The sequence below is a fragment of the Chenopodium quinoa genome, unplaced genomic scaffold (genome assembly GCF_001683475.1).
Source record: "Chenopodium quinoa cultivar QQ74 unplaced genomic scaffold, ASM168347v1, whole genome shotgun sequence".
Classification (NCBI taxonomy): domain Eukaryota; kingdom Viridiplantae; phylum Streptophyta; class Magnoliopsida; order Caryophyllales; family Amaranthaceae; genus Chenopodium; species Chenopodium quinoa.
This window is the reverse complement of record NW_018743919.1, coordinates 2948972-2971773: the sequence shown is the minus strand read 5'-3', so window position 1 is coordinate 2971773 and position 22802 is coordinate 2948972. Positions and strand designations below refer to the sequence as shown.

The 22802-nt window shown below is 41.4% G+C and overlaps 2 protein-coding genes across 2 annotated transcripts; both read right to left on the bottom strand.

Moving 5' to 3' along the window:
* Positions 1 to 213: 213 nt before the first annotated feature.
* LOC110687522 (glycine-rich cell wall structural protein-like) lies at positions 214 to 2055 on the bottom strand. Its single transcript, XM_021864181.1, has one exon. It carries the CDS (start codon positions 2053 to 2055, stop codon positions 214 to 216), a length of 1842 nt encoding a protein of 613 aa, XP_021719873.1.
* A 19566-nt stretch (positions 2056 to 21621) lies between these two features.
* Positions 21622 to 21966, bottom strand: LOC110687521 (glycine-rich protein 5-like). The gene has a single exon (XM_021864180.1). It carries the CDS (start codon positions 21964 to 21966, stop codon positions 21622 to 21624), a length of 345 nt encoding a protein of 114 aa, XP_021719872.1.
* Positions 21967 to 22802: the final 836 nt, after the last annotated feature.

Here is a 22802-nt window from a genome sequence, read left to right as displayed (position 1 = left end):
TCGTGAAAAATATCAATCTAGGTTTTTATTATTCTTGAATCTTATCAATACAATTCTGATATTGATATTCTACATATGGAAGAATAATTCTTCGATTAATTTTCTTCATCTTCTTGTACTTTACTATACTAACTAGTTGTAAGACTTGTAACAATTAACCTATAAATAAATCGACAAACAGAAAAATGTGATAGAATATTGTTACTTAGATACTTAGTGCTTGTGATTTTCAACATTACTATTAGTATCTAAACGTTTATTAGCACCTACACCCATTCCAAATCCAAATCCCATACCCATACCAAATCCCATGCCTATTCCTTGGTTGCCACCAAAATTTTTTCCACCACCGTGCCCCAAATCAGTATTGCCTCCACTAGTACCACCCACCCCAAAACCCCTACCTTCTCCCTGACCATACCCCTGGCCATTACCCCCACTTCCACCACCTTCACCGCCTCCTCCACCTTCGCCACCACCTATTCCAAAACCTGCACCAAAGCCAAAACCATGACCGAATCCTCTCCCTGAACCCAAGCCGCTACCACTACCACCTCCGCCTCCTGCGCCTCCACCACCACCAAAGCTATTTACTCCACCTCCTACACCATATCCACTACCGTGGCCAAAACCTTCTCCAAAACCACCACTTTCTCCACCAACACCCCCTCCTCCACCTCCACCTCCACCTCCACCGCCACCACCGCCACCTCCACTTGAGCTGCCAAACCCACCACCTGCACCTTCTCCATGTCCTTCACCATGACTTAGACCTTGTGAAAAACTACCGCCACCACCTACACCTCCAACTCCACCACCTACACCTGCTCCTTCTCCATGCCCTTCTGCATGAACGCCTAAATCATGTGATGATGATCCTCCTCCTCCTCCTCCGCCCCCACCACCAACTCCAATAGAATCACCACTTGTGTGTGCAACACCAGCACCAAAACCTTCTCCATGCCCTTCACTATGTCCACCTAAACCTTCTACTGAGCCACCTCCCTGTCCACCGCCACCTCCGCCAACGGCATTACCGCTTGTGACTCCAATACCAGCACCAAGACCTTGTCCATGTCCTTCTGCATGTCCACCTAACCCTTCCGCTGAACCTCCTCCTCCTCCACCACCTCCCCCTGCTGCACCACTAGCCGTGACTCCAATTCCAGCACCGGCACCTTCTCCATGTCCTTCTACATGACCACCTAATCCTTCTATTGAACCTCCTCCTCCTCCACCCCCACCACCCCCTGTTGCACCACCTCTTGTAACACCAATGCCGGCACCAATACCTTCTCCATGACCTTTAGCACGTCCACCTAACCCTTCTGTTGAACCTTCTCCTCCTCCACCACCACCTCCCCCGGCTACGCCTCCACTTGCGACTCCAACACCAAGACCTTGACCATGCCCTTCAGCATGTGCACCTGATCCTTCTATTGTTGCTCCTCCGCTGCCTCCTCCGCCTCCTCCTACAGCACCTCCAAATGTACTTCCAACTCCAGCACCGATACCACTTCCATACCCTTCAGCATGACCATCTATTCCTTCAGTTGAACCACCACCTTCTCCTCCTCCACCTCCACCAATAGTATTGCCACTTGTGTCTCCAATTCCAGCACCAGCACCTTCTCCATGACCCTCCCCATAACCATTTTTTCCTTCAGCCAAACCACCACCCTCTCCTCCTCCACCTCCACCAACAACACCTTCTCCATGGCCTTCTGCATGACCTAAACCTTCTATTGAACCACTACTAATAGTCTTTTGAGCACTATAACCAACAATGCCACCTCCGAATCCAAACCCTTGCCCTAAAGCTGACCCGCCACCTTCGGTATCATCACCACCACCTCCTTGACCACTACCAACTCCATAGCTACTACCCCCAAATGCATTGTTAAAGAAGCTTCCGCAACCTCTCCAACGATATGCGCAATGACCAAATAATCCACCACCATCTTCTTCGTCACCATGAATTGTATTACTTAAAGAGGTAAGTGTTATAATGAGAAGAAGTGCAATGGAATAGAGAGCTTTGGCAGACAAAGCCATGTCTCTTAATGGGACTTATTATGTATGTAAGTGATAATATGATTAGATTCTCTTTGTAGTAACTAGCTCCTACTTTGTTTGATAGATATGATTTTTTGCTCCAGGTTTCCGTACTTTATATACACATGTCAAGTGTCTCAAGTTCCAATAAACAAATACCATTTATTCAATCATTGATTTGATTAGATTTAAGTAGACATTCTTTTTGATATTCTTTATACAACATTGGTCAATTCTATGAGTTGCCTAGTCTAACCACTATATCACTATGGGTATAATGCTATAAAATTCTAGTAATTTCTTGTTTTATTCTTTAATTAAGTAGACATTCCTTTTAATATTATTCTTTATACAACATTAGATAGATATGATCGTAGTTTCTTGTCTTATTATTTATGATTAATCTTCCTTCCCTTTTAAGGATTTTTGTAAGAGGGAGTCCTAGTTCCTCGTTATGAGAAACACTTTTGTTCTTTATAATAACATTTTGGAAAATAATGTGATATTTTTCACTTGTGGGGACCGCCTATGTGTAATGAGTGGAACTTTCAGATCTCGACACATATCCCATGAGGAACAAAACCTGTTCCTCACAACGAAGAACAGGGAATTCCCCTTTTTTTAGTGGTTGCATTAAGTTTAAACTTTCTTTGGAGGTCACTTGCTCAACTTGGCTTATATAAAATAGTTTTATCCAATTTCTTTGGAGGGTTTCAAATAGTTTAATCCAATAAGTATAAATGTTATTTTTCAACAAACATACAAGAGAAATTTAACGAAAATAAGTTTAGTAGAACAAAGTCTTTCTTTCATAATAATACCAATTGAGGTATATATACTCAATTTAACGAAGAATCATCGCCTAGATCTCAAGTGCAAACATCTCACGTCGAACCATTCACATATTTGTAAACCCTTTCTTTGAGTTATTATTATTATTATTATTTGACATATGACACTTAATATCTCTTATATATTAGGAGATAATAATAATAATAATAATAATAATAATAATAATAATAATAATAATAATAATAATAATAATAATAATTATTATTATTATTGATATAATGGGAGAAAAGTCATAGGCAATTTCTGTCTTATCGATCTATAACACAAGGTTAATAATACTTTTGTGTACGGTATAACCTACTAAGATTAATCAACAACCTCTCCTCCCTAAAGGCGAAAGATAAACTAAGACACAGTGATGGTCATACTATTACCCTCTTTACGTACATGAACATGAACTTATATACACTCACTATACAACTGGTATAGATTTTCAACCAAGACAATTTTTTGGCACGTGTGTTCACAAGTCGCAAACAAGTGGGTAAAGAAATAACCACATGGTTATACCATTTATAGGGTACCACCGATTGTATTGTACTCCCTCCATCCTTTTATTATACACCTATATTCTTTTTTTGGCAAATCAAAATTAAAGACTTATTTCTATTTTAAGGCTGTACTACTTGAGAATATTCTCTACTTTTGATGAGTTGTCATCACTTTTCTGTATTAATAATGACTTTTTACATCAATTTCCAACACTTTCTCTCTCACTCTCTTCAATTATTCTCAACCACTTTTTTTTTCTCTGTATCTCTCTTTAACCCCACGTGCACTTATTACTTCCATCAACTTTTTTAATTTTTGTGAAAAAACCAAATAGGTTTTTAATAAAGAAACGGAGGAAGTACAAAGAGAATGATCATGTACAAATCTTTATCAGTGTTTAGACTGTTTACCAAGATCAAATACACATATATGATACGAGTATATTAATATATAATAATGTACAATTAAATATACATATATAATGAATAAAATGCATAATGTGTACTTATATTTGTTCTCCAAAAATGTCAACAGTAGTGTTTCGGGGTTTTCTGATGTCCTGCGGGAGAGTTACAAGTCCGAGACTGGAACCGGACGCCTGTACCTGCAAAACAAACGGATGCTCCGGATGATTGGAGATCCGCCTCCGACGGTCAAGTTAGTACTTGATTAAGGAGTAATTAATGCGGAAATTAAAGTGATTGGGTCTCTCTAGGTGAGAGAGTTTAATGTGTGTAATCTGCGTAATCTCCCTTAATGAGGATTAAGGGAGGTATTTATAACCTCGGGAAACGTGCCAATCTAGGTTTAGGTTAACCTTGGGCTGATTGGGCTTCCCTCGGAAGTTGGGCCTGGGTGGCCGACTTCTCCATTAGGCATGGAGTATGTCACGTGCCATGACATAATAGGTCCAAGGCGGACGAATAAGCGTGTGCCACGTGGCAAGCCCTGAGAGGTCCAACTGGGGAACACTTGGCAGAACCTGATTGGCCCACGTGGCGCATTCCGATTGGTGGGAGCAAAATCCCCTAATCATTTGCCCCTCACAGGTGGCACGTGACTGGTCACGTGTTACCTGTGACAGATATCGCCCTGTAACAGGCGACGGCCTGCTACAGGTGTCACTCGGCGAGAGGCCGAGAGATTCTCCCGCCAAAATTTTGAATTCTGGAAGTGACCCTTCGCCTTCTCACTTCGCCTATATAAAGGAGTGTTGACTTCGGTCATTTTCACACTTAAAAACTTTGTGAGAGAACATTCGGACCCCTGAACTTGCTCTGACATTTTGGACCATTTCTGCCTACCGCCTGCTCTGACAAGCCGACTGCAAAGGATTTTCAGAACTTCATCAATCGTCACTCGTTCAGGTAACCGTCGGTTCTCTTACTCTTAATTTTCTCTTTACTTTATTCTTTTTTGAAATGGCACCACGGAAGCACACGACACGACCTAGGTTAGTGATCAGCCGGTCACCGGGGACGGCTGAATCTAGGACTAGGAGTGCCGCCTGCCCTTTTCTGGACCCATCTTTGCCCTTTATACAAAGTCCGACTGTATCTGTGTCTATGCAGAGCATGATAGCCAGAACAAAAAAGACTGCCAGGATCTCAAACTCAGACGGCTCCTCCCACAGGGTGCCGATTAGTGAAACATCTGACCAGGCGCCAGATGTGGAAGTGAAACAAAGCGGCTTGAAAGCCGGCAGTTCTGAGGGAGGAGTCAAAGTGACCCCTTCCCATTTTACAGTTGACAATTCTACATTCTCTCCTGCTCCTTTTAAAGGAGAGGAGGCGGGCCCCTCCAGGAGAGGGGAGGAGTCGTCCTCTTCGGACTCGTCAGAGGACGATTCCGAGTCTAGCTCTTCTGGCCATGCTTCTCTGGACACAGAAGAGAAAAACAGTCGCCTACAAGAGGCGAGGCTTTCTCACGCAGTTGAGAAGGGGGACGATTGGGCGGAGCCATCCGCCTCTCACCGAGAGCAAAATACCCCCTACTACTGCACGGTACCTCGGGGCCGGATCACAGCCATGCAAGAGAAAGTGAAGAGCTTTATCGCAAACCACACAATGGGCCCCGGCTTTTTAGTGTTCGTGCCGGATCCAGAAGACACAGTCGTCTGGCCGGCTGGTACCAGTTATGATGGCGCTTGCTTTGGCTGCTACGAGGCGGCCATCAAGGCTGGGCTGCGCTTCCCACTACATCCGGCTATTCAGCGGATCTTGGATGGGTATGAGTTGGGGTTATGGCAGTTAGCCCCGAACTCCTGGGTCAACGTACTCGGCTATGTGGCCGGGTGCGAACTGCACGAGGTGGAGCCGAACTTCGAGGCTTTCGCCCACATGAACTACCTCAGCCGGACCCCTAAGGCAGGCGGTACCGGCTGGTATCAATTGACGAGCCACAGGGGCTACCTCATGACGAGAGGTAAAGCAAACAAATGGAAGGACTGGCGGAGCACCTTCCTTATCATTGAGAGTTCAGACACAGAGCTGAACAAGCGCTTCAACAGGTGGAACAGGAATCTGCCCCTTCTTGCAGGCGGCCGCAGCATGCCGCCTGTTCCCCCCAAGGCTAAGAAAGAGATCCTAGATAAAGGACTCTTCAAAGTAGAGTCAAAGGTGAACTCTACTTCAGGGGTACGAGAGCAAGTACCCCTGCACTGCGTCCCGAGCTTCAAATGGCTCTACGACGAGTACTTTTTGGCCGCCTGTGGCCTCAACAGTCGGTGCTCAAGAGGTAGCCGGCCTGTCGAATACTCTGTTGTTCCATGCATTTCTTGTTATGACTTTTATTAACTTTGCTATTTGTTTTTGCAGCGGACGCCATGAGCAACATTACCGCCTCCAAGACTGCGGCGGCCATGTTGCGGGCCTCCATCATGCAACAGTCTTCAACCGACTCCCCCAACAAGGGGGCACCCTTGTTGGGCTTCGAACCTTTCACCCTCTTTTTGGAGTTGTGTTTATGCATATACTGACTCTTTTCTTCTTTTTTAGACGGGCGCTCCAAGAGCTTCTTCTTCCCAACAGCCGGACCCCAAGGCCCGGAGGGCGACTGTTGCGAGCTCTCCTGGTTCTGCCAGGAAACATGCGGCGGCTGAGAAACAGTCGGCCACTTCTTCTAAAACTCCAGCTGGGCCACCTAGAAGTATGAAATTATCCTTGTAAATTTTAGACTTGCTCCCTTCTTTACTAGGTCTAATCCGTTTGTTTATGCTTGATGCAGCCGGCCCTCAGGAGCCTGACTTGGTCGAGGTGGCCAAGTCTATGATCAAGGCCGTTCCTCCAGCTGAAAGGGAGGCGGTCAGGGGTGTCGGCACCCTTGACCTAGACGGGATTGCAGGGGTCCTTGCTGAGGTATACTTAGCATATTTTTGAGTATTTGAATTCCAGGACGCCTGTTTTCTTTTTTTGTTTGGAAACTGACGCATGTTCCCCTTTTTACTTAGGCCCTGCTCCGAGTGAACGGCCTTCGCAAGCCGCTTGACCGGAAGAACAAAGAGGTAAAGGCTGCAAAAGCTATGGCCGCCTCTGACTGTGATAAGGCAATGTTTCAAATTGCCCAAAATGAAGTTCTGACCATTGATATTCTTTATTATCAAGCGCAGGCTACCGCCGCTATCCGGGCTCAGTTAGAGGCGGCCCAGAAGAGGAATAGCGAGCTGGAGGCGACCATCAACAACCTCAAGGCCGAGCTGAGACCTCTTCGCCAAAAGATGTCCTCATACGAAACCTTGGAGAAATCCTTGGCGAGCGTAAAGGTACGCCTGGTGACCCAGGAGAAGAGTCTTACTCAGGAGCTCTCGGAAAAGGCCGAGCAAGAAAAGAAAGAGCTGGTCAGGGAGATGATGGAAGACTCTGCTCAAATCCAGCGCATGACTTGGGGCCGCCTCTTCCCCAATGCCGACTTTGCCTCATGGGAAAAAACGTACCGCCAGTGTTCTGATAGATATAATCAAGAGATCCTGGCGGCTGCTGAGGAAGAGGCGTTGGAGGAGGAGGAGCAGCCGGTAGTGGCGCTTGTGCCGCTTGGGGGTAATGCATCAAAGAAGGATGCAGCTGAAGCCGAGTCCAGCAAGAAGAGTGCTGACCAGGCGGCAGCTGCTAATATTGAAGATCTGCCCCCTTCTTAAGCTTTATGTCTTCTTTCCACGGCTTGCGTGCCGTTTGTTTGTATTTACCCGGCCAGGGGGCCGGGGCTCTGAATATTTTGCCGGTCTTTAATGACCGGCTTCTTTTTAATGAATATTTTTGTTTTGCTTCAAATTTGTTTAAGTATTGAATATTCTGATATCTAATTGTACACTATACCGACTGTTTTACATGGCCGATAGTTGCAGACAGGTACGGATAGTTAGTCACGCCGCCTATGCCCCTGGACGACTGGTTGTTTGTTTCCAGGCTAGACGATCAGTCGGCCATTTATCCAATCGGTATTCGAAACATCTTAAAGACTGAATCCCCTTTAGGCAGGCGGTCCTGTCATTTGTAAAATTAACCAAGTAGGAAAGTGGTTTCCTACTTGTCATGCTTTTAGGCTAGAGACTTTAGGCCGTCTAGGCCGACTGTTCCCCGTCATATTTAATCTAGTGTGACCAAGTAACTGAGTAGTAGAGGTATCAAGCGGTGGGTACCGGTTGTTCCCCTTTATTCGCCAATGTTTGTTGGTTTTTAACTCGTATGTTGTTAAACTAGCAGGAGTAGTGGTTGAGAGCCCCTGTTTGCTAAAAATAGGCGGACGACTCATACCTTTTAGGCTCCATACTAAGTTTGAGAGAGTGACTATGAGTTAAATTTGGTGTTACTCAGTCGCCGTCACTCCTGCTTGAGTAGTAAAGGTACCAGGCGGCGGAGGCCGGCTGAACCTTTTGATTCGCCAATGTTTGTTGGCTATTAACTCAAGAGGTATCCCCTGCATTTATCCCAAGTAATACAGGCGGTCATCTGACTCAGATGTCAACTGCTACCACTGGTTTGGTTAGTGATAGAGTTATCCTTGTCTCAAAAACGGCTACGTGGTTGCCCTTGGGGACAGTCGTATAGGTGCCGTGTAATTAGTTTATAGAGCAATGTTCCACCCAAAAGGGAGCTGCTCTCTGCGACGAATTTCATCCAGAGGGATGCCGCCGGACGCCTGCTATGATGTTGGGACAGGTCGAATTAGTTTAAAGATTGGATCAGTTGGCTTGGCGCCTGGACTGATCATTCGGCTTGTGGAATTGGTTAGTTCTTGGTGAACGTAGGTGCTAAGTAAGAGGAGGGTAGCCGCCTGTTTAGGCACAGGGTCGGCCAGGCCCTGATCATTTTTAGCTAAGTATAAGGGGGGTGGCTGTGTGCTTTGGAACCAGTCGGCCCTCTTCTATGGAGAGTAGCCGACTATATATCCAGACGGCATGCCCCTATGGTGATAGAGTAAAATATTCAATGGAGAGTAGCCGACTGTAAAGGTACAGGCGGCATGCCCCTCTGAAGATAGAGTAAAATACTCAATGGAGAGTAGCCGACTGTAAAGGTACAGGCGGCATGCCCCTCTGCAGATAGAGTAAAATACTCAATGGAGAGTAGCCGACTGTAAAGGTACAGACGGCATGCCCCTCTGAAGATAGAGTAAAATACTCAATGGAGAGTAGCCGACTGTAAATGTATAGGTGGCCTGCCCCTCTTAAGTAAGAATAAAAATTAAACATGGAGAGTAGCCGACTGTTTGTCAGTAGGCATGCCCCTCTTAAGTAAAAATGAAAACTGAGTATGGAGAGTAGCCGACTGTTTGTTAGTAGGCGTGCCCCTCTTAGTACAAAATTGAATATTAAGTATGCAAACTTTTATTAAGTAGCCCTTGACTATTTATATCATTCAAAAGAAATATTTCTTAAGATTATCTGCATTCCAAGTTCGAGGCAACGGTTGGCCGTCTGGTGTTTCCAGACGGTAGGTACCGTCCCTGACCTCTTCACAGATTCGGTAGGGTCCTTCCCAGTTGGGAGTTAGTTTTCCAGACTCATTAGCCCTTCCAACTGCTTCCATTTTTCTAAGTACAAAGTCCCCCACTTTGAGTGGACGCCTGTGTACTTTTTTGTTGTATGATCTAGTCATTCTCAGGCGGTAAATTTCATGGCGCAAGACAGCATTGCCCCTCCTTTCAGGAAGTGAGTCTAATTCCAGGCGCATGGCTTCCCAGTTTTCCTCTTCGTCATATAGCATTACTCGAAGAGTCGGCTCGTAGTGTTCTATTGGAAGAACAGCTTCCGCACCATAAGTTAGGAGGAATGGAGTTTCTCCAGTCGCCCCTTTTTCAGTCGTCCTAATGGCCCAGAGAACATGTGGTAATTCATCCGCCCATAGGCCGCCTGATCGTTCAATCTTTTTCTTGAGACCGTCTGAGATGATTTTATTAAAGGCTTCTACCTGGCCGTTTGCTTGTGGACGGCCGACAGATGCAAAGTAGTGTGCAATTCCTTGGTCACCCAACCAGCTTTTGAGAACAGGCGTCTCAAATTGGGGACCATTATCAAAAACCATAGACATGGGAACCCCGAACTGAGTGATGACATTTTTCCAAATGAATGAAATTACATCCTTCGTCTTGATTCCCTTTACAGCCTCCGCCTCTACCCATTTAGTGAAGTAGTCCACGGCAACAAGTATGTACCTCCTTCCGCCTGTAGCAGGCGTATATGGACCCAGAATATACATGTCCACTTAGCAAACGGTAGTGGGCTATGAATGGTAGTGAGGTCAGTAGCCGGACGGTGAATTAGTTTGCCAAACCTTTGGCACTTGTCACATTTTTTCACCATCTCCATCGCATCTGCTTCTAAAGTAGGCCAAAAGTAGCCCTGCCGCCTTGCCCGTTGAGCAAGCGTCCTACCGCCTATATGGGAAGCACAGTAACCAGAGTGAAGATCGTCCAGTATCTCTCGCCCCTTTTCTGGAGTAACACACTTTAAGAAGGGTTGAAGGTACCCCCTTTTGTGAAGTTCTCCCTTTATTATTTCAAAACTGGTTGCTCGTTTTTTCAGTGCTGCCGCCTGTTGATGATCATCCGGCAGGGTACCATTTTTCAGATATGCCCTGATTGGATCCATCCAGGTTGAGCTTCTCCTCTCCATTACTTCCCAAAAAACAGTTCGAGGAGTATCACAGGAGGCGGATGATGCTAATTTTGAAAGTGCATCCGCCTGGTTGTTTTCTGATCTCGGCACTTGGGTCAGATGGAAATCCTCAAGGGAGCCGACTGCTTGTCGGACCGCCTGTAAATACTTGATCATGGCCGGATGGGTTGCTTCGTATTCGTCATTGTACTGACTCACTATCAATTGTGAATCGGAACAGGCGTCTATTTTTCTTGCTCCTGCCGCCTTGCACATGCGGATTCCGGCTAGTAAAGCTTCATATTCTGCCTCATTGTTTGAGGCCTGAAAACTGAAGCGTAAAGCATACTCGTACCTGTCGCCCTCTGGCGACTGACATATGACTCCTGCTCCACAACCATTTGAAGTAGAGCTTCCATCCACATATACCTTCCAGACTTGGTCTGTAACTTGAGAGTCAGGAGGACGAGTCATCTCAACAATAAAGTCAGCAAAGGCTTGCCCCTTCACTGCTTTTCTAGGCTCGAAAGTAACTTCGAGGCTCTGTATTTCTATGGCCCATTTGATCATTCTGCCTGACGACTCCATGATGGTCAGTGGCCGCTTGATAGGTTGGTCTGTATACACGACGACTGCATGTGCCAAAAAGTAGGGCTTCAATTTTTTAACAGCCATGAAGAGTGCAATACCAAATTTCTCCACTAAGGGATACCTCAACTCGGCATTTTTCAGTACATGACTGACAAAGTAGACCGGGAGCTGACAGCCGTCTCTTTCAGCAAGGAGAACAGCGCTTAACGCATGATCAGAGACGGCCAGGTACATGTAGAGTACTTCTTTGGGCAAAGGGATGACCAGCCTCGGCAAGGAATGCAAGTGAACTTTCAATTTCTGGAAGGTCGCCTCAGCATCCGGCCCCCATTCAAACCTTGCCTTTTTCTTAATTGCCTGGAAAAAGTATAGGCATTTGTCGCCTGATCGGCTTAGAAATCTTCCCAAGGCCGCCAGACAACCTGTTAACTTCTGAACCTCTCGGATGGTACGAGGCGACTGCATGTCGATGACCGCCTGCACCTTCTCAGGGTTCGCCTCTATTCCTCTCTGATTGATAAGGAATCCGAGAAATTTTCCAGACTCAACTCCAAAGACACATTTCTTGGGATTGAGCATGACATGGTGCCGCCTGAGTGTGGCGAAAGTTTCTCGGAGGTCCGACATATGATCTTTCTGAAGTTTAGACTTGACAATCATATCATCAATATATGCCTCGACATTTCTCCCAATCTGGTCAAAGAACACAGTGTTTTTCGCTGGAAAGTGGCCGGGGCATTCTTAAGACCAAACGGCATGACCGTGTAACAATATAACCCCTGATCAGTGACGAAGGCCGTCTTCTCCTGATCTTTCTCCCATAAAGGAATTTGATGGAAACCAGAGTAGGCGTCCATAAAGCTCATCAAAGCATGGTCGGCTGTTGAGTCGACCAGGTTATCAATTTTAGGCAGAGGGTAACTGTCTTTGGGGCACGCCTTGTTTAAGTCTGTGTAGTCTACACACATTCGCCAGGTGCCATTCGGCTTTTTAACAAGCACCACATTTGCAACCCAGTCTGGGAAGTAACATTGCCGAATGAACCCTGCATCAAGTAATTTTTTAACTTCGGCGGCTGCCGCCTGACTTCTTTCTTCGCCATGGTTCCGCTTCTTCTGCCGTACCGGCTTCTTTTTCGGATCCACGGCCAGTTTATGTACCGCCAGATTAGGACTAATGTCTGGCATTTCATGGACTTCGAAGGCAAAGATGTCCTTGTATTCTTTCAATAGTTTGTGAAAGTCGTCACCCAGGTCCCTTAGAGTAGTCGTCCCAACCTTGATTGTTCTGTCAGGACGCGAGTCATCTAAGATCAGGTCCGTATGCTCACCAGCTGGCTGAGGGCGGAATTCATCCGACCGCTCCTCTGCCAATGATTGCTATTTTCTGTCTTTTCTTGCGGCCCCTGTCTGGGATGCCTTTCTCTTCTTGCCGCCTGCTTCTTGAACAGACGCACTCTCCTTGACATTGTCAAGGTCTATTTTTCCACTGTTCGACCCAGTGGCCATAACAGTGGGCTTGACATCCGAGAGATAACACTCTCGGGCCATCCTCTGATCTTCCCTTAGGGACCCGACTGTTCCATTATCCCTCTCAAACTTGAGCAACATAAGAGATGGGATTATAACAGCCTTGGAATTATTCAGGGTTGGTCGTCCCAGAATCATGTTGTAGGGCGAGAGTTCTTCTACTACCAGGAACCGGAATACCATGTGTCGTCCTTCCCCTTTTTCGCCCAGGCGGATGGGTAAATCCACTCGTCCCACTGGGTGGACTCCTCCTCCTCCAAATTCTACTAAAGGGTGGGATGCCGGATGTATGCAATCAGTCTGATATTTTAGTTTCGACAGACATTTGCTACTGATGAGATCTGAGGAGCTTCCGGTATCTATGAGGATTCGTCCAACTCTCTGGTTGGCCACTTTACATTCAATAACGATAGGGTCGTCATGCGGCCCTCTTACCCCTCCTAGATCTTCTTCAGTGATGACAATCTCAGGAAATGAATATTTGGAGGGCCGTTCTTGGTGAACGGAATTTACATCTAACCGTCTGATATTGTCTTTGTTGCCCCTAATAGTGGGGCCGCCTCCTGAGAAGCCGCCTGCAATGGTGTAGACGACTGCATCATCTGTATCGGAGCTGTCGGCCTGTTGATTCTTTTTGGCCGACTGCTTTTTCGAGGAAGTGTTCCCCGTAGATTTCTTGACATAAGTGTCAAGATCACCTTGCTCAGCCAGGCGGTCCAGATACCGCATGAGACTGATGCATTCATTGGTGTGATGACCAACATCTTCATGATAATCACAGAATTTTTCTTGGTTCCGGTTGTTTGCAGAACCCTTCATGGGGATCGGCTTCTCAATTGAGATCCGTCCCTTGATTTCCTTTAGGATAAATTGGCTATCCTTGTTAAACGCATACTTTGGGGAGTATGGTTTGAACTCTTTTTTCCTCTTCTGGGCCGGCTGTTTAGAGGAATCAGCCGCCCAGACCTCTTTTCTCTTCTCGTCTTTGTTTGACGACTGTTTCTGTCGTCCTTCTCTTTTGTCGGACCTTCTCCCGTCTGACTGTTTTACCGTACTACAAAGATCAGTCGCCTGTATATAAGCTTCCGCTTCAATCAAGGCCTCTTGAAGAGTCGCCACCCTCTTTCGGACCAAATCAAATTTGAAGGTCGACCCGTCTTTGAGACCTCTGAAAAATTCAGTATAGGCTACTTCATCTGGTAACCCTTGAATCTGTATTCTCATCAGGTTAAACCGCCTGATGTAAGAACGAAGCCCCTCCTTCTCGCCCTGCTGAATTGTTCCTAAATCAAGGGTCGTCTTCTTCGCAGGGATGTTCATGGCGAAGTTGGAGGTGAATAAGTAAACAAGCATCTTGAAGTTATTTACACAACCAGTCGGCAGGTTGCCGAACCATTGTTGTGCGATTCCTTTGAGAGTCGCTGGGAAACACTTGCACCAAGTGGGATCATCCAACCCTTGAAGGTACATCAGGTTGGTGAATGCCATCAGATGGTCTTCTGGGTTAGTAGTGCCGTCATAGGCGCCTACTAATACATTTTTCACTTTGGCCGGCTGAGCGGCTTCAGTAATTTCCTTGGAGAAGGCCGACGACTGTTCACCAAGTCTAAGCAACCGTAGCTGCCAGTCCATAGGTTGGACATTTTTTGCTGCATGTCCACCAAACGGAGGTGGCTGTAAAAAATACTGTTGTTGCGGTACAAACGGTAAGTTTGGTACCGCCTGGTCGCTATGAAAGCCGGACTGACGGGAGGTGCCGCCTGACTGACTCTCATGATACGACTGAGTATGCCTCATCGAGGTATTTCGCAGACTGTCTTGGAAGTTTGAAGTAGAGGCCGACTCTGACAATCGGTCACTCTTCTTCTGTTCTAGCAATAGCCGAGCGTCTGTGTATGTTTTCCTCGACCCGTCCGCCTGAATATGACGAACAGGTTTCCTATTTCCTGGAGTAGGAAAACGGTATTTTGTGAAATCAAGGGCAGGTGGCTCCCACTTCCTAGATTTAGGATGAGGGGTCGCCTCTCGCCCTTGAACTGGCTTCCTCTTCCGTGAAGTGGAGGGTTTCTTAGCCGACTGCTCCTTGTCCAGAGCAGGCGGCTTCTTGTTGATCAACTCTTGAATTTCTCCCTTGAAGTTCCTCATGAAGGTCATGAGTTCGTTCCTTGTGATGGGAGCACACCCATCAGTCGGCTGCTGCCGAACAGGCGGTGCGCCTGCTGGCTCGCTTCCAGTTTGAAGATGTTCCCGTTCCCCCCTTTCGGTATGACGGGTACGTCAAGCCCTTAGGGTCCCGTCTGAAGCTGTGTGAGCTTCAACTTCAAATTCATTCTCAGTATCGTGGTCCGACTAAACTAGAGGGTCGTCCAGGGGACGTCTCTCTTCAGGAGCCGGTACAAACGTGCATGCCATCTCAGAAGTACTCTCCCCACAGACGGCGCCAAAATGTTTCGGGGTTTTCTGATGTCCTGCGGGAGAGTTACAATTCCGAGACTGGAACCGGACGCCTGTACCTGCAAAACAAACGGATGCTCCGGATGATTGGAGATCCGCCTCCGACGGTCAAGTTAGTACTTGATTAAGGAGTAATTAATGCGGAAATTAAAGTGATTGGGTCTCTCTAGGTGAGAGAGTTTAATGTGTGTAATCTGCGTAATCTCCCTTAATGAGGATTAAGGGAGGTATTTATAACCTCGGGAAACGTGCCAATCTAGGTTTAGGTTAACCTTGGGCTGATTGGGCTTCCCTCGGAAGTTGGGCCTGGGTGGCCGACTTCTCCATTAGGCATGGAGTATGCCACGTGTCATGACATAATAGGTCCAAGGCGGACGAATAAGCGTGTGCCACGTGGCAAGCCCTGAGAGGTCCAAATGGGGAACACTTGGCAGGACCTGATTGGCCCACGTGGCGCATTCCGATTGGTGGGAGCAAAATCCCCTAATCAAGTAGTACTGTCAGCAATCGTTTGTGCTACATGATGTACACACTTGATTTTTAGTCAAATGTTAAAATTTTCTTCACTAGAAAACCAACATTAATTTCTTGCCTAGCACATATTTCCACTAGATTATTTTGTATGTTTTATAGATAATAATAGTAGCATAATCAGGTAAAGTTATTGAATTATTTATTTTATAAAGGTAGGCAAAAAATAGGTGATTTTAATTAATGTGCATACTATATATTTGATGAAACAAGAAATGGTGGAGTGGGTAACCGTATCTTCATGAAATTCCTTCGAAGCAAAGACCAATTGGTCATCTTAGCACCAGCTACCAATGATTTGAGCAAATGTCAAAGTCTGTATCAAAATACACCTAAAAGCTATAATTTTTTTTTTTCCTAAATAATTCTAATTATCCTACACCTAATGAATATACGAAAGTAGATTAAAAAATATATATATATAGGAATGTCCTTTCAAATAAATTTTAAAATACGAATATTATCTCATTGTTGGCAAGTAATCAAAGTTCATATAAAAAAAAAAAAAAGTACAAAACACCTAGAACTCTCATATATATTTTCAAATACTTAAGCCGAGATATGTAACATCTCTTAGTTAAATGCTCTTTGTTTTTCTTCAAATTGAATAAAAATTACTACTCCATATATGTGCAAGTACCACAAATTTCAAGTTTTCTTTATTTGATCGAAGATTACGTATTTACCAACAAAGAAATAGATATGTAAATCAATGGTATGTGTTGACACGTAAAAATTAATATGTTATAAATAAGATAGAAATTAACCTTATACTTGTATATTATTTAAGCCTTTTTGTAAAATATCTCCCACATTTGCACCCATTTTTATAAGTAGCCCTTAACTTTAAAAGCTCAGCTTAGAGTATAATTTGGGTGACAATGTTTCCATTCTTTAATCAATAATTAATTTCATTATTTGATTCATTTAGATATCTAAATCGCTTTAAAACCGCGCATACTTAGCAATCGTTTGCATTTACATTTGCTTTTTCAAACTCGGTGAAATAAATGAGGTTTTATTATTCTTATTTAAGGCTCCACTACTACTTTTTTTTTTTTTTTTACTAAACTAAACAATATCTTAGGCAATCAGACATACTTAATGTGTGGATTCAATTTATAAGATATGAGGTGAAGTAAACAGAGTCTTAGTTAAATCACAATGATATTGCTTTCATAATTATTGTGTTTAATGAGTTTTACAGGTTAACTAGGGTTAACTCATAAAATGGTGCAAACATGGGTATTTTTTCTACAAAAAATAAAATCTAAAGCACTTTTTATAGTAACTTGCATTGGCAGGCATACATATCCAAATAGTGGGCCACATTGTAATTTTGTCTTGCTTAATAGACATTGGAAGACAGCATAACTGCACAAATTGTGTATGATTTGTGTTGATAGAAATTGGAAGAGAAAGAAATTATTAATAACAAACACATTCCTTGGTAGTAAGCCCATGTGACACCTTGTTTGAGAAACTAGCTAAATATGCTTTTTCATTATTAAATTTTTGGGTTTTTGTTTGTATTTTTACTTTTTTTGCTTTTCTACAATTTTTCACTCATATTTTAATTTCTTTATACAATTTTGTCTTTGTCTCTCAATAATATAATACATTACTTTTATCAGATTTGATAATAAAAATAATAGACTACATTATTAAATTTTCAAAATAATGTAGTTACAATCTTTTAATTATCTGGCATTCAAAGATAGAATTAGCTATAATATATAATTCATAATCTAATTTAACATCCCTTGGTCCCAGATATTTGTTAATTAAGTACAAATTACTTTTTTTTCCCTACAAATGTTAGCCACTTTCATGCATTGATAATTTGATTAAAAAGATAAAATTAAACAGCATTATATATCAAAGTTAAATTTTAAGTAATATTCGAATGACACATAAATGTGAATCAAATGAATTGTCTAAAGCAGCATATATATTGGATCAGATAGAATACAACAAACTTTTATAAATTTATACTTTAGCTAGTCTCGAATCCATTCTCGTGTTATATATGTTTATATGACGCTAGTCAAATTAGTAATATGACAACAAAATTCAGGCAAAGGTAGTATTTAAGGCTGATCTTTGATAAGCAAAGTTAGTAGCTAGATTGGGATATATTATTCAAAGTTTTAGTAAATTTCACTAATTTTAATCTCTCATTTTTCCTAAGGCAATTAGACTAGTGGGAGTTGGTACTAGATTTGGAAGAACTTGAACTAAAGTAAACCCAATATTGTTACCTTTTAGGCATGAGAGCATTATTCTAAAAAAAAAAACCTTTCTTTTTGTCATAATATATCAAGATCAAATTTATGTTATTATGCTATTGACCAAGTTATAGCTGATTTAGTCTAGCTTATCGTTGCTTCCACACATGCATGCAGGTCCACTACCTTTGTGCTACCCATACCACCAATATTATCAACCTAATGTTCATTGACTTTGAAGCTAGCTACAAGATAAGATCAATGTTGTCAAAAGAATGTCATTTTTTTTGTTGTTGTAATTACTATATGTTCTAGAAAGATCAATTTAAATTGTGCAAGTACCACGAATCTCAATTTTGATGTGCAGTTAAGTGGAATTCCTTGTCTTTATAGAATTATATTTAAACTCATACTTGTATATTAGTATATATTAGTGTAATGTTTTGTAATCATACAATAATTTGCAAGACATGCAAGGAGGAAGGTTATATCTTGAGCCAAGCTTTAATTTGTCAAATATCTCTCAAATCATTAGGAGGTTCTATTATATATCCATCAATTTATCGCATAATATGTACATGTGTTAATTTAAACGTTTTCAAGGAATATTATATTAGCATGTTATCTACCTAAGTTTTTTAATGTTTTTATTTCTGGTCATGTTAGAAGGGTCACCTTGTAGCAAGATGGGATACTTATGGAGTCGTAGTTGCTCGGAATTTGTTTGTATGGATCCGTTTCTCCAGAGTCTTGTAATTTTTGCAGATTCTGATTTATAATATTCCTATCATATGTTTTCCTCCAAAAAAAAAAAAAAAAAAAAAAAAAAAGCGTTCTCAAGGGTAGACTAAAATGTCCCTCTTAGACGTTTGTTTGTGATGCATCTTAATTAATGTAGTACCAAAACAACTATATATATGCTAAGCTAGACTTCCTTGCAATTAATCTATTGCACTATCTATTATACGATGTTTACTCTAGTATACAAATACAATAAGCTAGGCAACCTTCCAGCCGCCCTATCTCTCACATTCCAGCTTATTGGTTTTCAAGAATCACGTGAGCAACTAATTACATAGACTCTATTTTGCTTTATTTTATATTTTTATAATATAATAATCCTATTAAACCAGCACCTTTCACAGGTTAAGCCGGTACAAACTCTGCAAGTTAACGCTTGAGAGTAGAGAGGGGTAAGGGAATTCCCCATCTCCCAAACAAATATAAATGGAGGCTGGAACCTGTGACCAGGCCTCAAAGTCATAAGGTGAGTTAGACTAAATTCTACACCAACTCTACCAAGTATGCTTAGTTAGGTTCAGAGCCTTGGCGCCTTGCGCTCTACCAACTGAGCTAGACGGGCTTAGTTAATCTATTTGGCTTAATTTATTTCTCCAAAATTATACTGTACTACTTCGTATATGAACTTATTTTCTAGCTAAACTATATCAGTACAAGTACTCCGTATTTAATCAATTCTCAAAGTTGATAAGTTTTAGGATGAAACCTTCTTTAGACATATAAGTGATCTAAACTTCTCCTTTTTTCTTGGGTAGTAGTCAAATATCATTTTCATGTTCTCTAAAATTTGTAATTCAAACCGACCAAAAAGTTTATCTAATTTACATATAGTAATGTTAATTTTTCTCCTGTAAAGCTATGTAGTTGCAATTTAACAATAATTGATGATATAGCTTAAGATCCGCTTTACATTGAAATACGATCTAATATTCATATTTTTTATCTGTATTAATTTCAAATTAGTAGATTTCCCCACCATAAAATGTCGCATGCAAACCTTGAAATTTATTATTTCAAATAGCAAATATCCCAGAAATATGGATCTCATTTAACAACCAACAAATCGCCGCGGCTAATTATTCATTAATATAATTAACTAAGAATTAATACAACCAAAAGTATGTTAAACTAAACCATATTATATTATTTATATCAGGATAATTATTAGTAGTTATTACGATAATTAGGAGCTAATTAAGTAGAACATGCATATCAGGATAATTATTAGTAGTTATTACGATAATTAGGAGCTAATTAAGTAGAACATGCATACATGTTCTGCAGCTGTTTCTTCACTAATTAACATGCAAAAAGTAATACAGCGTATGTAATTTATTTCCTTAATTTTTTCTCCTTAAAGTGTTGTCCAAATTTTTATTATTAGGATAAAGAATACGATCTTAGTTTGATCTACATTATAATTGTGATAATTAGTTTAATCAAAGGATTATTTTATAAAAGTCAAACATATAAATCTCACATGGAACCCTAACTTAATCTGTATGCATGAAGAAATATCTAGCTCTTGAAGCATGCATCATGTTATGCTAAGTGCTAATTAATGCAAAGTACTTAATTAACCACTTGTATAGTCCTCATATATTAATTTACCTTTTGATTTTCCTTCGATAATTACTCCCTTTGTTTCTTAATATTTGTCTACATATAGATTGATTATTCCATTTATATAGAGTAAGATTTTGACGATGAGTCTTCATCGCTACATATATATGAAAAATATATTAAGGTGTAATCTTATTATACGTCTCGATATATAATTTCAACATGTTAACAATTTTATAATAATTTGGAAACTACATATATACAAGATGCAACTGTACTGTAATTATAATTATGGATTTTAACGTGTCTAGCTGAGCCAAGCCGAGTTAGGCTTGATAAGAGATACAAGAGTTCGATTGGGTCAAGCTCAACTAATTAAGATTGTAATTTTCCTATTAATTCAAGTTTGGTTTGTTTGAGATTTTTATTGTTCGAGCTTGGCTCACAAATAGCTTATTTAGGTTCGAACACAAGCTGAGCTAGATCAAAATTACACGGAGTTTTGATAAACAAGCCTTTATCAATCAGCAAGATAACAAACATATAGATATATCCACACACACACAAAGTTAATAATAAAAAATAAGTTCAGCTTTGATAACAAGTATATGCATAGTAGTATTATACTTCAATTCGCATAAAAATAGAGGTAGTGTAGATCCAATCGAATTCAACCCAGTCACTTGAATTTACAACTCTATTATAAATTTCTAATATAAAATAAATTTTAAGAATACAATTTAAGTTTTTTGGAAAGTAACAAAAATTAGCATAGACATTGATTTTTCTAACCTTAATTTTAGGGTGTGGTCGATGTACTTATAAATGAATAACAATCATTTCAATTTTATTTTCAAGTTTGAACGAGCTTTTTTATTGGTTTATACACAAATAAGTTGTTCACGAGCCTAATAAACATGTCAAACACAAATTAATTTATTAAATAAGGTTGAAATTTTGTTCTATGAGTAAAAGTTTGTCCATTGTCGTTGAACGTGCTTTTGACAAGCTTGTTTATGAGCTTATCAACTCATTGACATCATATTCCTAATAACATATATGCTTGAATGTATACACTAATTAAAAACTAACAATGTAAAAAGGCAAATTAAGCACAAAGATAACAAGGCGCATAATCTACATACATGTTTTTATCGCTCATAACACGTTAAAAAGTGATCGAGTACACAACTTACATTAGTTGATACATACTTATAACTTTATTTTACTTAGCTTGGAGATAATGCAGATGATTTAACTACAACAAATACTCAACAATAATCATAATTCAAATGACTAAAGTTAACCATTGGGAACATAGTTAACCCATAGCCTAATAAGCTTAATTAGAAAGCACAATAGTAGATGTACTAAAGTTAATAATTACTAGCAACATTTGCCAATAAATTTAGTTAATAGCATAAGAATATTTAGCCTAGGGGATGATTCCACTTCCAAGCCCTCCACCACCACCGGTAGCACCACCACCAAGACCACCACCGGCACCACCAACACCACCGCCAAGCCCTCCTCCGGTTCCACCCCCACCTCCAAACCCAACTCCACCTCCAAACACGCTACCAACACCCAATCCAGCATGACCAAGACCTATCCCTAAACCGAGCCCTCCTCCTGTCCCGATTCCAACCCCACCAGGGAGGAGAGGCTCACTAGGAAGGAAGGTCTTTTGCTCATCAAGTCCACCAACGAGCTTCCTAGCCTCAATGGTGGTGCAAACAAGGGCACTCATGAGTACTAAAACAACAATTTTGCTAGCCATATTTTTTCTTACAATATAGTAATACGTTATACCTAAATGGATGATGTATAATGTAGCTCCAAATAAGGGCATATATATAGATGTATAGGTACTTTACGTATTAAATTTTCAAGGCAACTAGATGAGGGAAAATTGACAAATTCAACACATCAATTTTTTTCCTAAGTCATTCGATGCCCGTGCCACCTTTGCCCTACTAAATATGGTAAGTATATATTATGTTACATCATATATATGCTCTGAAAACTACATATGACCATTTTTTTTTCCAAATTTAACAGTCATTTTTCCTTTTCATAGTAATATTTATGGTCGGGATTAGTTCTTTGTACCTTCGACAAGAGTTATAGTACAAAACATTAATTTTGTTAGGTTTGTACTCAACAGAAACATCGTGAATACTACAATTATGCATTTCCATTTATAGTAAAGGAATATATGACATAGTAAGCGGTTGGAATTGAAGAGAATCACTTGATTCCTGTTTTCTTTTTGTGGATAAATCGAAGTGCGCGTGGATGGGATAGTTGCTACTTGCTAGCTAGATGTATATTGCAGTATGGGCGTCACATAAATCCGTTGGTTAGAGCTTACGGGGTATATAGAATCAAATCTCGGCTATATCATTGCGTTTTGTTATTCTCTCTACTCTAAAAAACTAACAATTTTACTAACAAAACGATACTATTTACTTGTATAATCTGGTTTGACTATTCGAGTTTAATTTCAAGACACTAATTAATAAAGAAGATTATTTTTCTTAGAAGCTACAAACCATTCTACGTACTTTCAACATGCATGCTTACATAGCTATTATAATGTTCTAATATATATAT

Coding starts and splice junctions, on each gene's coding strand:
- LOC110687522 (XM_021864181.1), bottom strand. CDS start 2,055: ATGGCTTTGTCTGCCAAAGCTCTCTATTCCATTGCACTTCTTCTCATT.
- LOC110687521 (XM_021864180.1), bottom strand. CDS start 21,966: ATGGCTAGCAAAATTGTTGTTTTAGTACTCATGAGTGCCCTTGTTTGC.